Source organism: Carcharodon carcharias, chromosome 14, assembly GCF_017639515.1.
Source record: "Carcharodon carcharias isolate sCarCar2 chromosome 14, sCarCar2.pri, whole genome shotgun sequence".
Classification (NCBI taxonomy): domain Eukaryota; kingdom Metazoa; phylum Chordata; class Chondrichthyes; order Lamniformes; family Lamnidae; genus Carcharodon; species Carcharodon carcharias.
This window is the reverse complement of record NC_054480.1, coordinates 115,111,908-115,127,629: the sequence shown is the minus strand read 5'-3', so window position 1 is coordinate 115,127,629 and position 15,722 is coordinate 115,111,908. Positions and strand designations below refer to the sequence as shown.

The 15,722-nt window shown below is 42.5% G+C and overlaps 1 protein-coding gene across 5 annotated transcripts in view; it reads right to left on the bottom strand.

Annotated features, from left to right (window-relative positions):
- Positions 1-1,070: 1,070 nt before the first annotated feature.
- Positions 1,071-15,722, bottom strand: part of tmem259 (transmembrane protein 259) — a 68,087-nt gene continuing 53,435 nt past the window's right edge. For all 5 annotated transcript variants that reach the window (XM_041204497.1, XM_041204496.1, XM_041204498.1 and 2 more), the window contains exons 9-11: positions 11,262-11,394; positions 9,526-9,625; positions 1,071-2,532 (exon numbers count right to left, since the gene is read on the bottom strand). In XM_041204497.1, coding sequence (XP_041060431.1) covers positions 1,780-2,532; positions 9,526-9,625; positions 11,262-11,394 — 986 coding nt within the window. In that variant the 3' untranslated portion in view covers positions 1,071-1,779. The remainder of the gene's footprint in view (positions 2,533-9,525; positions 9,626-11,261; positions 11,395-15,722) is intronic.

The window sequence follows — 15,722 nt, the reverse complement described above, 5'->3', positions numbered from 1 at the left end:
ACATATACCAGTTAAGGCTGCAGAAGTTAATGCTGCAAACTTTAATTTCCGAGCTTAAATGTATAGTAAATGAACAGTTCCTTTATGCAGCACTGTAGTGTTCAAAGGTTGCTCTTGGGAGTGTAGCCTGTTCCAATTAACTAAAAAGCAAATCGCTGATCCAACTTTTATAACAACTTGGTGAAGCCAGCCAACCAACTTTTCAAGAGGTGGCTTTTTTTTAAACAATCTTTATTGTAACTTGTACATAACATTCAATTTAATAGCAAGGGACTGAAGAGCAATCCAACCAGAAGTACATTTAATTTAATAAAGTAACCACTGAAATGTAAAATGGTAATCAGAGCACAGAATAGAAAAATTCCTCAATTGAAATAGATGGGATATGCTTCTTGGTCATCATCATGTAGTCTATTGGAACCTGGCAGGTTTTATTAACACAAGGATAATCAGTTGGCATGATTTTTTAATATTGAAAATGGATAGGCATTTGAAAAAGAGGAATATGAAAGGTTATGGGAAATTACAAAGAAATTGGATTAGAGTAGCGCTAGTAGTACCATAGGTTGTATTGCTTTCTTTCATGCTGTAATTTGTTTGATATATAATTTCAGAAACTTGAATCTGAATGCAGTCCTGTAAATGAATTGGAATTGAATTCCAACTCATACTCCATAAAAGGAATCTATTGCTTGGCTTTGAGACTATGAGAACTGGATTGCAACAGGAGCAACAGAAATCTGAGCAAATTGACAGTCTCAGTACATTGGGTCAGTGAGTACTGTGTTAACAGGGGAGCTGCAGAATGAAATTTCATACTAGTGCCGTTAGGCTACTCTTCACGGTTTGGGGCAGGGTAGAAGTACATTACTAATCCAATGCAGTGCATGACTCAAGGGTGTTTGATATAGACACCTTGTGTCCCTTACCTCGTAGGCTCCAAATATCCACCTCCAAAAAAAACCTAAAAAAATATTTATAGTGATTTGCTAAAGCCAGAGGACATTTTTCTTTCATTGATTTTATTCACTAAAGTGTAAGACCCATCTATAAAGTAATTCAAAAGCATGTTTAGATCTCATTTATTTTAATATATACAAAGACAGAAACTCTTACATTACACTTAAGTACAATATTGTCAACAGAAAAATCAATCAGAATCAGATCCAAATTAGTTAGGTTCAAAGTTTATTAGAAGCTATAGGGAATTTCTGACACTACTACCTTTCAAATCTCTTCTGTATTTAGGCACCAGTTCAAGAAACAAGACTGAAAAGTCTTTCAGATAACGAGACTTTGCAGAATAGAATCAATACACATCAACTTATTGCACTGTGGAATCAACTTACATGTATACCTCGAGTTCAAAGGAACAAGCCATCTTCTACTGCCATTCAGACACTGCCTTTTTTTGTACCCAGCTGTGTTCTTTTTTTTTTGGAGAGGTCTTCCTCATTTTACAGACCGATTGTGTTTTTTAGTAGCTTGAATATCACAGTAACACACACAGCTATGCTGAAGATTATGGACAGGATGACTGAATGGAGGAGTTAATTGTTCCAATCGAACTCCTACCATTAATGCTCACTGAACAGCATGCTGCTTCGCTCTCCACACTCCATTTTCTGGAACCAACTGAAAGCACTGGGATATTTTGGTTTTACAAATGAAAACGCTCGATGTAATAGCGATTCCCCCACAAACACTACCATACACTTGTTGAGAACTTTGCAAAAGAGTCTTCCGATAACAAATTGCCAGATAGAACAGAAATAAGAGTCACGAGGTTCTTGAAACGCTGTGACCACTTGTCTCTGTTACTGAACTGTTTGAAACATCAGACTGGCTTCCATGATCTATTTCTGATTGGTCAAAGCTAGTGTCCCTACCACACAGAGATGGAAGTGTGTAGGTCTCACTATCTCGTGTGGGAGACATGTCCAGATGGTCAGTTTTAGTGAGAACCCCCTCTTGGTTCTCAGCTGTACGATAATTTAATGTGTCATGGTCCACTTCTGTTTGAAGATCACCACCGTATGAACACATTGCTGTTTTGTTTTCTTCAGGGCTTGCACTTGGTTGGATATGTTCAATGGCACCAGAATCATTTAAAAGATCCTGGGTATTGCTTAGTGGCTCAATCATGTTGCTGGAGCCCTCTGTAGATGTATTCCGTTCTGGAGCTGCAATGCCTTCTGATATGATAGCTGCCGTCTCTGCCACCCAGTTCAGATCACCACTTAATGGTGTCACCTCAGAACTTGAATTCTGCATGCGACCAGGCTGAATGCTGTCTGCTAGACTGGGAGTGCCACTGAGCTGGGCTGTACCGGAACCAGCTATGAGGGGGTTGCCTTGGTCTGTGGGGCTTGGCTGCGGGCTATCTGTTGCAGTATTGTTGTTCAGGTTGTCCTGGAGTGTTGTCTGGTTGGCCTGCCCAGCCTGTTGGTTCTGCAGCAACATTTCCTGAATCCGAATTTGCTGAAGGATGGCAGGCAGCTCGTAGTGATGGAAGAAGTAGATCATTGAATGCTGGGGAGAAAACACCCAATTAATGAGTAGGGCCAATATAGATATATAAAACAGTACAATGCAGAAGTTCAGAGAATGAACACTGGGGTCTGAAATGGTTATGTTGCCTTTAACTGGTCTTACAAAGGCTGAAATTTATTAGCTGTTTTTAGTCCTGCATGGAACTTCTCACCTGACATTTCAGTTTTCTTTTCAAATGCCATTAATGCCTAATTGCAATCAGGCTCAGTATAGCTGACTCTCAACTTCTACCTATATAAGAACAGAAAATGCTGTAAGAATTCAGCAGGTCTGGCAGCACCTGTGGAGAAAGAAAGAGTTAAAATTTCGAGTCCAATGTGACTGTTCTGAAGAAGAGTCATATTGCACTTGAAATGTTAGCTCTGTTTCTCTCTTCGCTGATGTTTCCAGGCCTGCTGAGTCCTTCCAGCACTTACTGTTTTACTTCAGTTCTCCAGCATCTGCAGTATTTTGCTCTTATACTCGACTTCTACCTATTGATCTCCCATTTCTTTTGACTGTCAGAAGGCTCACTTATCCAGTTCTGACAAACAGTTCAGATTAAATGAGTTAAGCTGTCTTTCCTCTTTTCAGATACTGGTGTGTTTCAAATTTTCAGTTTAAATTTCTTTTAAGTATTCAGTTTTTGCTCAATTGTCTTTTTTTAAAAGGTGAGGATGGTGACATAAAACAGAAGTGTCACATGGACTGCTAGTGCCTGACAGAAGGCAGCCCATTCTCAAGAGATGAAGGAAGTTGACAGCTGCCCAATCTTCAATTGCACAAATTCCCTAAAGTCCTACAACAAAATAATCACCTCAACAACTCGCTACATGACTAAGGTGCCTCACTATCAGGTCCTGCTCTCATCTGCTAGAACTACTCAATATTCCTGGATAATCCTAGAATGTAAAGATAACCTCAGGTTTCTTTTCTCTATCGCAAACAGTCTTCCTAAACCCCTCTCCCCAATTTCCTCTACCCTCTCCTCCAATAATAAGTGCAAGGAGTTCATTGACTTCTTTGTCATTAAGATCGAGACCATCTGCCTCTGCTGTGTCCCTCTCTTCCACTAGCCCACTGGGCAAAGCATCCTCTAAAGTTCCCTGTTCCCCTAGCCCTGATCTTGCATTTTTCTGTAGCTTCCCTGCTATCTCTTCTCATGCCCTCTCTGAGCTCATCATGCCCATGAGACCCATATCTTGCTCTCTCAACCTATTCCTACTAAACTACTGACCAGTTAATTACCCCTCCTGGTGTCCATCTTAGTCCATATTGTTAATGATTCTCTCTCATGGTGTTGTCCCTGTCTTTTGAATCTGTCAACAAACCTCTCCTCAAAAAACCAACCATTGACTCTTGCAAACTATCACATTTCCAACTTCCCTTTCCTTTCAAAAGTCTTTAAATGCGTTGCCTACCCCAAATCACACCCATCTTTACCAAAACGCCATGTTTGAATCCAATTAGATTTCCACCCTATTACTGAAATAGTTCTGATCAAGTCATAAATGACATGCTTTGATTGTGCCAGAGGTAAATTATCCCTCCTCATCCTAATTGACTTGTCTATAGATTGTGACACAGTTGACCCACATCATCCTCTTCCAATGCCTCTCCACCATCATCTAGCTGGGTGGAACTGCTCTCTCATATGGTTCTCATCATAGCCAGAGAATCACTTGCAATGGCTTCTCTATTCATTCCCGAACTGTTGTGCAATGGCTTCTCTATTCATTCCTGCACTGTTACCTCTGGTGACATCCAAAGATCTATCCTTGGCCCATTCCTATTTCTCATCAACATGCTGCTCCCTGACATCATCATTTGAAAGCACAGCATTAGTTTTCACATGTACACTGATGACACCTAGCTATAACTCACCATCACCTCTCTCGATTCTTCCACTGTTGCTAAGTTATCAGACTACTTATCTGACATCCAGTGCTGGATGAGCACAAATTTCCTCCAATTAAATATTGAGAAGACTGAAGTCAATTTTGCTGGTTCTCACTCTAAAATCTGTACCCTAGCCACCAACTCCATCCCTGTCCCTGGCTACAGTCTGTGATTAAACCAATCTTTTCACAATCTTGGCATCATATCTGACTCCAAGATGAGTTTCCAATCACATATTTGTGTTATCACTAAGATTGCCTAGTTCCATCTCCATAACACTGCTCAACTTCACCCTTGTTTCAGCCTATTCTGCGGCTGAAACCTTCATTCATGCCTTTGTTACCTGTAGACTTGACTATTCCAATGCATTTCTGGTTGGCGTCTCACATTCTACCCTCTAAATCTGAAGTCATCCAAAACTCTGGTGCCCATTCTTAACTCACACCTAGTCTCACTCACCTATCAACCGTGTACTCGCTCATCTACATTGGTTCTAGATCAAGCAGATTTTAAAATTTTCATCCTTGTTTTCAAATCCTTTCATTGCTTTGTCCCTTCCTATGTCTGTAATCTCCTCCAGGTCACAATAGCCTACAAAATCTATGCTCACCTAATTCTAGACTTTCCAGCATCATATACTTAAATCGCTCCAATATTGGTGGCCTTGCTTTAAGCTGCCCAGGCCCTAAGCTCTGGAATTCCCTCTCGACACCTTTTTGCCTCTCTACCTTGCTTTCTTCCTTTAAGACACTCCGTAAAACCTACCGCTTTGATCAAGTTTTTGGTATCTGACTTAATCTCTCAAGTGGGTTGGTGTCACATTGTTTTGCAATGCTCCTGTGAAGCCCTTTGGGATGTTTTATTACATTAAAGGTACCATACAAATATAAGTTGTTGTGAAATAGGCAGACAATATATAAATTTGCATTTACAAACAACTACATAAACAGTATAAAACAAAAACAGAATTACCTGGAAAAACTCAGCAGGTCTGGCAGCATCGGCGGAGAAGAAAAGAGTTGACGTTTCGAGTCCTCATGACCCTTCGACAGAACTTGAGTTCGAGTCCAGGAAAGAGCTGAAATATAAGCTGGTTTAAGGTGTGTGTGTGGGGGGCGGAGAGATAGAGAGACAGAGAGGTGGAGGGGGTTGGTGTGGTTGTAGCGACAAACAAGCAGTGATAGAAGCAGAATATCAAAAGATGTCAACAACAATAGTACAATAGAACACATAGGTGTTAAAGATAAAGTTGGTGATATTATCTAAACGAATGTGCTAATTAAGAATGGATGGTAGGGCACTCAAGGTATAGCTCTAGTGGGTTTTTTTTTTATTTTATATAATGGAAATAGGTGGGAAAAGGAAAATCTTTATAATTTATTGGGAAAAAAAAAAAGAGAAGGGGGAAACAGAAAGGGGGTGGGGATGGGGGAGGGGACTCACGACCTAAAGTTGTTGAATTCAATATTCAGTCCGGAAGGCTGTAAAGTCCCTAGTCGGAAGATGAGGTGTTGTTCCTCCAGTTTGCGTTGGGCTTCACTGGAACAATGCAGCAAGCCAAGGACAGACATGTGGGCAAGAGAGCAGGGTGGAGTGTTAAAATGGCAAGCGACAGGGAGGTTTGGGTCATTCTTGCGGACAGACCGCAGGTGTTCTGCAAAGCGGTCGCCCAGTTTACGTTTGGTCTCTCCAATGTAGAGGAGACCACATTGGGAGCAACGAATGCAGTAGACTAAGTTGGGGGAAATGCAAGTGAAATGCTGCTTCACTTGAAAGGAGTGTTTGGGTCCTTGGACGGTGAGGAGAGAGGAAGTGAAGGGGCAGGTGTTGCATCTTTTGCGTGGGCAAGGGGTTGTGCCATAGGAGGGGGTTGAGGAGTAGGGGGTGATGGAGGAGTGGACCAGGGTGTCCCGGAGGGAGCGATCCCTACGGAATGCCGATAAGGGGGGTGAAGGGAAGATGTGTTTGGTAGTGGCATCATGCTGGAGTTGGCGGAAATGGCGGAGGATGATCCTTTGAATGCGGAGGCTCGTGGGGTGATAAGTGAGGACAAGGGGGACCCTATCATGTTTCTGGGAGGGAGGAGAAGGAGTGAGGGCGGATGCGCGGGAGATGGGCCGGACACGGTTGAGGGCCCTGTCAACGACCGTGGGTGGAAAACCTCGGTTAAGGAAGAAGGAGGACATGTCAGAGGAACTGTTTTTGAATGTAGCATCATCGGAACAGATGCGACGGAGGCGAAGGAACTGAGAGAATGGGATGGAGTCCTTACAGGAAGTGGGGTGTGAGGAGCTGTAGTCGAGATAGCTGTGGGTGTCGGTGGGTTTGTAATGGATATTGGTGGACAGTCTATCACCAGAGATTGAGACAGAGAGGTCAAGGAAGGGAAGGGAAGTGTCAGAGATGGACCACAGCTATGCCTGTCTCTTTATGGGGTATGTGGAACATTCCTTGTTGCAGTCCTACTCCGGCCCCCTTCCACAACTCTTTCTCCGGTACATCGATGATTATTTCGGTGCTGCTTCATGCTCTCGTCAGGACTTGGAAAAATTTATTAATTTTGCTTCCAATCTCCACCCCTCCATCATTTTCACGTGGTCCATCTCTGACACTTCCCTTCCCTTCCTTGACCTCTCTGTCTCAATCTCTAGTGATAGACTGTCCACCAATATCCATTACAAACCCACCGACACCCACAGCTATCTCGACTACAGCTCCTCACACCCCACTTCCTGTAAGGACTCCATCCCATTCTCTCAGTTCCTTCGCCTCCGTCGCATCTGTTCCGATGATGCTACATTCAAAAACAGTTCCTCTGACATGTCCTCCTTCTTCCTTAACCGAGGTTTTCCACCCACGGTCGTTGACAGGGCCCTCAACCGTGTCCGGCCCATCTCCCGCGCATCCGCCCTCACTCCTTCTCCTCCCTCCCAGAAACATGATAGGGTCCCCCTTGTCCTCACTTATCACCCCACCAGCCTCCGCATTCAAAGGATCATCCTCCGCCATTTCCGCCAACTCCAGCATGATGCCACTACCAAACACATCTTCCCTTCACCCCCCTTATCGGCATTCCGTAGGGATCGCTCCCTCCGGGACACCCTGGTCCACTCCTCCATCACCCCCTACTCCTCAACCCCCTCCTATGGCACAACCCCTTGCCCACGCAAAAGATGCAACACCTGCCCCTTCACTTCCTCTCTCCTCACCGTCCAAGGACCCAAACACTCCTTTCAAGTGAAGCAGCATTTCACTTGCATTTCCCCCAACTTAGTCTACTGCATTCGTTGCTCCCAATGTGGTCTCCTCTACATTGGAGAGACCAAACGTAAACTGGGCGACCGCTTTGCAGAACACCTGCGGTCTGTCCGCAAGAATGACCCAAACCTCCCTGTCGCTTGCCATTTTAACACTCCACCCTGCTCTCTTGCCCACATGTCTGTCCTTGGCTTGCTGCATTGTTCCAGTGAAGCCCAACGCAAACTGGAGGAACAACACCTCATCTTCCGACTAGGGACTTTACAGCCTTCCGGACTGAATATTGAATTCAACAACTTTAGGTCGTGAGTCCCCTCCCCCATCCCCACCCCCTTTCTGTTTCCCCCTTCTCTTTTTTTTTCCCAATAAATTATAAAGATTTTCCTTTTCCCACCTATTTCCATTATATAAAATTAAAAAAAAAACCCACTAGAGCTATACCTTGAGTGCCCTACCATCCATTCTTAATTAGCACATTCGTTTAGATAATATCACCAACTTTATCTTTAACACCTATGTGTTCTATTGTACTATTGTTGTTGACATCTTTTGATATTCTGCTTCTATCACTGCTTGTTTGTCGCTACAACCACACCAACCCCCTCCACCTCTCTGTCTCTCTATCTCTCCGCCCCCCACACACACACCTTAAACCAGCTTATATTTCAGCTCTTTCCTGGACTCGAACTCAAGTTCTGTCGAAGGGTCATGAGGACTCGAAACGTCAACTCTTTTCTTCTCCGCCGATGCTGCCAGACCTGCTGAGTTTTTCCAGGTAATTCTGTTTTTGTTTTGGATTTCCAGCATCCGCAGTTTTTTTGTTTTTATTTACATAAACAGTATTCTCACACTAAATCAATGGACATACCTAACAAACTCCTGTGAAAGAAAAAGTGTTAGAAGGCACTGTCCAGGGCAGAATCAAAGCAGACTGTGCTGAGTTAGTCAATCTTAGATGTAGCAACAGTAGGAATACTACAATTGGCCTCAGTGATCTGGGGCTGGGTCTGTCACTTCTAATCGCTAACCAATGATTCTTGTTGGGTTGAGTCTGATGTCTATCGGATTTAACAGTGATACTCTGCCAGGTTAACTAGTTTGTAGTTCTCTGTTTTCTATTACCCATCTTTCTTGAATAGCACTGCTTTATTTTCTATCTTCTAATTCACCAAGACCATTTAAGAATCCAGGGAATTTTGGAAGGTCCAAACAATGCATCCACTATTCTTGCAGCCATCTTTTTTGGAATCCCAGGATGTAGGCCATCAGGTCCAGGGAATTGGTTGGCAGTTAGTCCCATTAATTTTTCCAGTACTTTTTCTTCATGAATACTAATTATTTTAAGTTCCTTAGTCATATTAGACATATTTTTCTGGTATGATTTCTGTGTTTTCTACTGTGACAGACAAAATGTTTTATGTCTCTGCCATTTCCTTACTCCCCATTATAATTCCTTCTACATCAGCCTCTAAGGGTTCTACGTTTTCTTTTGCCACAATCTTCCTTTTTATGCCCTTGTAGAAGACCTTTCTCTATCTCCTCTGCTTTCACGCTTCTTGCTAGTTTAGTCTAATTTCTATTTTCTCCCTCTTTATCAATTTTTTGGTCAAACTTTGCTGGTTTCTAAAATTCTTCCAATCACCAGGCTTATAACCCTTATTGGCAACATTATACACCTCTGCCTTTAATCTTATACTATCCTTGACCTCTTTAGTTAGCTACAGATAGATTAATTTTCCTGTGGAGATTTTACTTCTCAATAGAACATGAGACACAATACATTCAGGAGTGATGGGAAGAAATTTGGAAGAAAAGTAAAGAACTCCAAGAATATACCTGTATAAAGAGCCATGACGTTACCAAAGCCAAACTGCTGTACTGCCCATTGAAGCGGTAATGATAGGCATAAAATGCAAAGTGATAAAGGTAAAAGAATCTGCAAAAAAAAAAATGTTCATTCTTAAAAGTTTGATTGAAGGACACACATTAGCCCTTCAGAGCAAGCAAGTTGAGACACAAACTTCAACAGAATTTCCGAACGCCAGAGATTTTAAAATAAACGTCTCTCAAAGTTTCTACAGCTCTGAAATACTGCTTTGTATAATGGGTTGATCTTATAATCACATAAACAACAGATTTAATATTTACGACCTAGGGCCCAGAAGAAACGTATCACTTCTCAGGGTTCATATGATTGGTAACCCTGTCTGGAATGAGTTAGCTGATCTCAACTACGGTGGGGTTTGGTGGCTGGGGTGCAGGGGTGAAGATGGGGGGGTGGGGTGGTGAAGACAGTGGAGGGTGTGAAGGGTGTTACAAAGGTCTCTTTGTCCTTTGGCTAGTGAGGGAGAAATCATCCACAGTCCCCGTTTTTCATCACTAGACAGAGGCCTTGTGCATGGTGTATATAGGTGTGTGCATGTATGGATGTTGAACGTGGGTGGGTGGAAGGAAGTACATTGTATTGAATGAGGATGGATGAATGGAAGTACATTGTATTGTCCACCACAGTTAAACAGCTGGCTGACACTCACTATCAAACCCATGCGTGAATAATTGGTATTCAAGCCCAGGAAATAGAGGAAAGCAAGTTTTCTGAAAAACATACTTCAGTAAGGCCTGTGGTCTTCAGAAGAAAAAGTGAAATAAAACTGTTGGAGGAATTTAAAAGGTTCTTAATTTAGATGATGATGGCATAAACAGCATTAAAGGTTGTACTAATTTCCTGTTAAGACACATTAGAACCACAGCAGAGGTCATCTGGTCCATTTTGTTTGTGCTCGTTTTTTGCTAGCACAATTCAAAATGAATCCCACTGCTCGGTTCTCTTCACAGCCTTCATTTTCCTCTACTTCAATGCAGTTCATTAAGGAATGCTGAAAACCAAGGCATTCCAGTGCTTTGATGCATAGGCTTTCTTACTAGGGTTTCTGGGCTCCAAGAGTCTGCCAAGCCATAAGATTTTGTATTTTCCTTTGAGTAGCTGATGTTGTTTATCTGGAAATTATAATATGGGTTCATGGAAGATCCACACACAAATTCAAAAACTATCCTGTTAATGTGCTGAACTTAGGCCTTGCCACTTTGTTGTAAAAGTTCGGAATCTCAAAACAGGGAGCTCATGATCTCAACTGTGATATTGGGGATACAGAACTTTGCAACAAGTTGCCGTGAAATTTTTACCAAACGATTAGCAGAGACAAAATGGACCAAATGGCCTCGGTGTTGAACACTTCAGTGGTTCTAGTGTCTTTTAACAGGAAGTTAGTAGAACATTTAATACTGTTTATGCCACCCTGACCTAAATTAGGAACCTTTTAAAATTCCTTCAATAGTTTTATTTCACTTTTTCTCCTGAAGGCACTGGCCTTACTGGAGTATTGTTCCCAGAAAACTTGCTTTCGTCCATTCCCTGCCCACATATCTCTTATTCATGTATGGGTGTGACAGTGAATGTCTTTTCCATTAAGGAGTGAGGCTAAGTGAGCAAAATATAAGGGATAAAAACAAAAAGAATCTAAAACATTTTTGAAATCACAAGTAGTTCAGACCTTGATCTTGATTAAACCCACCTGAGCCAGTGTCGTTTGCTGGTGTTAGTGTGACAGCAAATCGCATCGTACTGGTCTGCAAGCCAAACGATTAGAATAATGTAAAATGCTGTAGTTGTGTCATTGAAGAATTCAGACATTATGGCTTCCATTCCTAGAGGGAGAAAATACAACAAACATCAGGGAAAAGGTAGATCAGGCAAACCTGTTTATTTAAAATGATTTTTGTTAAATATTTAAAAATTAAACACAAACATCTGCAAAACTCCACAATTTCAAAATGTTACTTGCAAAAATTGCAATTGAAGATTTAAAAATTAACAGAAAGCCAATCAGCAATATTATGGACAAGAATGCCTTATCTGAAATATAAATACCCCACGTAACTTCCATCCCAATTCAAAAGAAATTTCGGGGCCCATACCGTTTTTAAGGTGGGTGCTTTATTTCCCCTTGGCCTATAGAACAGCTGGCTGCAACGTGACAAGCACAGAAAATTCACTGTGTGTTTTTATTTTCCAAATAAGCTGGTTTGTTTTTCACAGGAGTGATTTATTTTGTCAGTGTACATTCCCACAAAAGATATGGTGTTGTGAAATCTTCTCCCATTTTAGAGCATTTCAAAGGAACACAAAATTTGTAGGTGACAATAAAAGAGCTTGCCATTTAGTATAATTATTAAGCAAATGACCAGACACTAAGAAACACAAGGGTGTGGTTTTAGACATCCACCAGCAACTCTGATAAGGTTTCCTAGCACACCTTCAGTAGGAGAAGGGAGAACGCTGCCCAAAAAATACAGTTGACACTAGACTAAGATAACGAGTGGGGCAGTAAACATAATGAGGAAGAAACACAGTTGTACTTGACAACCAAAGAGAGAGATAAAGCGAGTGACCAAAATTAAAAAGAAAATTCAAACTGAAGAAGAATGGAAAAGAATGGAAAATAAAAGGTAACCTCAGATGAGAACTCCTTTCCCTTGTTGATGATGAAATGTAGTAATCATTTAAAAACCAGATCTGGCTCTTTTGTATGCATAACAGGAACATATTCTTTAGTAGTTGGGCGTATTCAAATATGAGAAAAAATTTATGTAGCAATTTATGTAGCGTCCAATCCGAGTATTTACGTGGCTTGTCCACATTGTGTCTTAACTCCAGGAAACCACAACCAAGGGCAGTGAGGAAGCCACAACCGAGGGCAGTGAATCAGGTGGAAGCGTAGCTCTGGGTCGCCTGATCTTGATTTTCAGTACGTTAAAAAAACCTCGAACGGCCTGCTTCTACCTCTACCCAAAATCCACAAATAGAACTGTCCCGGTAGACCGATCGTGTCAGCTTGCTCCTGCCCCACGGAACTCATTTCTCGTTATCTTGACTCCTTTCTCTCCCCCCTTGTCCAGTCCCTTCCCACCTACATCCGTGATTCTTCCGACACATTACGTCACATCAACAATTTCCAGTTCCTGGCCCCAACCGCTCCCTCTTCACCATGGATGTCCAATCCCTCTACACCTCCATCCCCCACCAGGATGGTCTGAGGGCCCCTTAGCTTCTTCCTCGAACAGAGGCCCGAACAATCCCCATCCACCACTACTCTCCTCCGTCTGGCTGAACTTGTTCTCACACTGAACAATTTCTCCTTCAACTCCTCTCACTTCCTCCAAATAAAAGGTGTGGCTATGGGTATCCGCATGGGCCCCAGCTATGCCTGTCTCTTTATGGGGTATGTGGAACATTCCTTGTTCCAGTCCTACTCCGGCCCCCTTCCACAACTCTTTCTCCAGTACATCGATGATTACTTCGGTGCTGCTTCATGCTCTCGTCGGGACTTGGAAAAATTTATTAATTTTGCTTCCAATCTCCACCCCTCCATCATTTTCACATGGTCCATCTCTGACACTTCCCTTCCCTTCCTTGACCTCTCTGTCTCAATCTCTGGTGATAGACTGTCCACCAATATCCATTACAAGCCTACCGACTCCCACAGCTACCTCGACTACGGCTCCTCACACCCTGCTTCCTGTAAGGACTCCATCCCATTCTCTCAGTTCCTTCGCATCCATCGCATCTGTTCTGATGATGCTACCTTCAAAAACAGTTCCTCTGACATGTCCTCCTTCTTCCTTAACCAAGCTTTTCCACCCACGGTCGTTGACAAGGCCCTCAACCTTGTCCAGCCCATCTCCCGCACATCCACCCTCACGCCTTCTCCTCCCTCCCAGAAACATGATAGGATCCCCCTTGTCCTCACTTATCACCCCACCAGCCTCCGCATTCAAAGGATCATCTTCTGCCATTTCCACCAACTCCAGCATGATGCCACCACCAAACACATCTTCCCTTCACCCCCCGGCGGCATTCCGTAGGGATCGTTCCCTCCGGGACACCCTGGTCCACTCCTCCATCATCCCCTACTCCTCAACCCCCTCCTATGGCACCACCCCATGCCCACGCAAAAGATGCAACACCTGCCCCTTCACTTCCTCTCTCCTCACTGTCCAAGGGCCCAAACACTCCTTTCAAGTGAAGCAGCATTTCACTTGCATTTCCCCTAACTTAGTCCACTGCATTCGTTGCTCCGAATGCGGTCTCCTCTACATTGGAGAGACCAAATGTAAACTGGGCGAACGCTTTGCAGAACACCTGCGGTCTGTCCGCAAGAATGACCCAAACCTCCCTGTTGCTTGCCATTTTAACACTCCACCCTGCTCTCTTGCCCACATGTCTGTCCTTGGCTTGCTGCATTGTTCTAGTGAAGCCCAACGCAAACTGGAGGAACAGCACCTCATCTTCCAACTAGGCACTTTACAGCCTTCCAGACTAAATATTGAATTCAACAACTTTAGATCTTGAACTCCCTCCTCCATCCCCACCCCCTTTCTGTTTCTTCCCTCTTCCTTTTGTTTTTTCCAATAATTTATATAGATTTTTCTTTACCCACCTATTTCCATTATTTTTAAATCTTTTATGCCCTGCTAGCCTTTCCACCCCACCCCCACTAGAGCTGTACCTTGAGTGCCCTACCATCCATTCCTAATTAGCACATTTGTTTAGATAATATCACCACCTTCAACGCCTCTGTGTTCTTTTGTCTGTGACATCTTTTGATTATCTGCTCCTATCACTGCTTGCTTGTCCCTACAACCACACCAGCCCCCACTTCTTTCCCCCCACCCAACCACCCCCCTCCCCACCTTAAGCCAGCTTATATTTCACCCCTCTCCTTAGATTCACTCAGTTCTGTTGAAGAGTCATGAGGACTCGGAACGTCAACTCTTTTCTTCTCCGCCGATGCTGCCAGACCTGCTGAGTTTTTCCAGGTAATTCTATTTTTGTTCAAATATGTGGGCATATTTTGCACTGGGGCATCTGGGAATTTGGGAATGATCAAACTATTAAATCTTAAAGAATAATTCAGGATAAGGCTACACAATGCTCTTATGTTCACACATTTATATTTTAAATATATGCTGTATGGAATGAAAATGTAATCACAAGCTTATAATGTGATTACATTTCAAAAAATCATTCATTAGATGTGAAATGCTTTGGAACATCCTAAGAGTGCAATAAAATATTATTTAGAAGCAAGTATTTTTTTATTTTCTAATATTTGCAAACTCTGTAGGAGGCTTCCTTGCTCTTGCCAAAGGCTACATGGTTAAAAAAAAATGCATAAAATTTTTTGCAAATTCCAACAGTTTGTACTGCTGACAGTGATGAATCCTGCCCACTTAGATTATTCTTCAACAGTGAAACTGCCCCCAAAAATCCATCTCAAAGACTTCAAGGCCCTAGATGGGTGCCACCTGAACTAGATGGGAAGTAATGCTGCATTTCAGCCAGTGATGATATGATCACAATAGTGTCAGAACCTTAATGTGGGTTTGCAGGTTCCATGAAGATTTCATGCAATAAAATCCAAAGTCTCCATTTGCATCAAGCTGGCCTATTGAAATTTAAAGCACATACTGCTGCAGAAAAAAATGCAACCTTCTATCTGCATCAGAGCTGAAGTTTCAGTTGATGCTTTTGTGGCCAGTTGAGACAGAACCCATCAGTGTTCCTTTCCTGGAAGATTGGTCTGGTAAGAGATGCCCAGACCAACATATGAAGGTCTTTACTCCAATGCCAATTGATTACTTTGATACATGCACCACATACAATAGCTGTTACCCAAATAGAGAAAATGATAGGGAAAGTCAATGCTATTTATGTTCACAATAATTACATTAGTTCTGTGACATCTCCTGAACTCGTGCTTTAGGCAGGACTGAATGCATACAATTCCTGGTAGAACTGCCTTCTTTTTGATTTATTGCTTGCATGCATGCTTATTAATTCCTTAAAGGTAGGTTCTCTGTCCAATGAGCTGATTTGATGCTGTTTTTTGAATAAGATTTGAGCTGATTTGAATGTGGTGCATAACTGACAGGATATGCAAAATTTTAATTATATTGAATCATCAATTTGCACT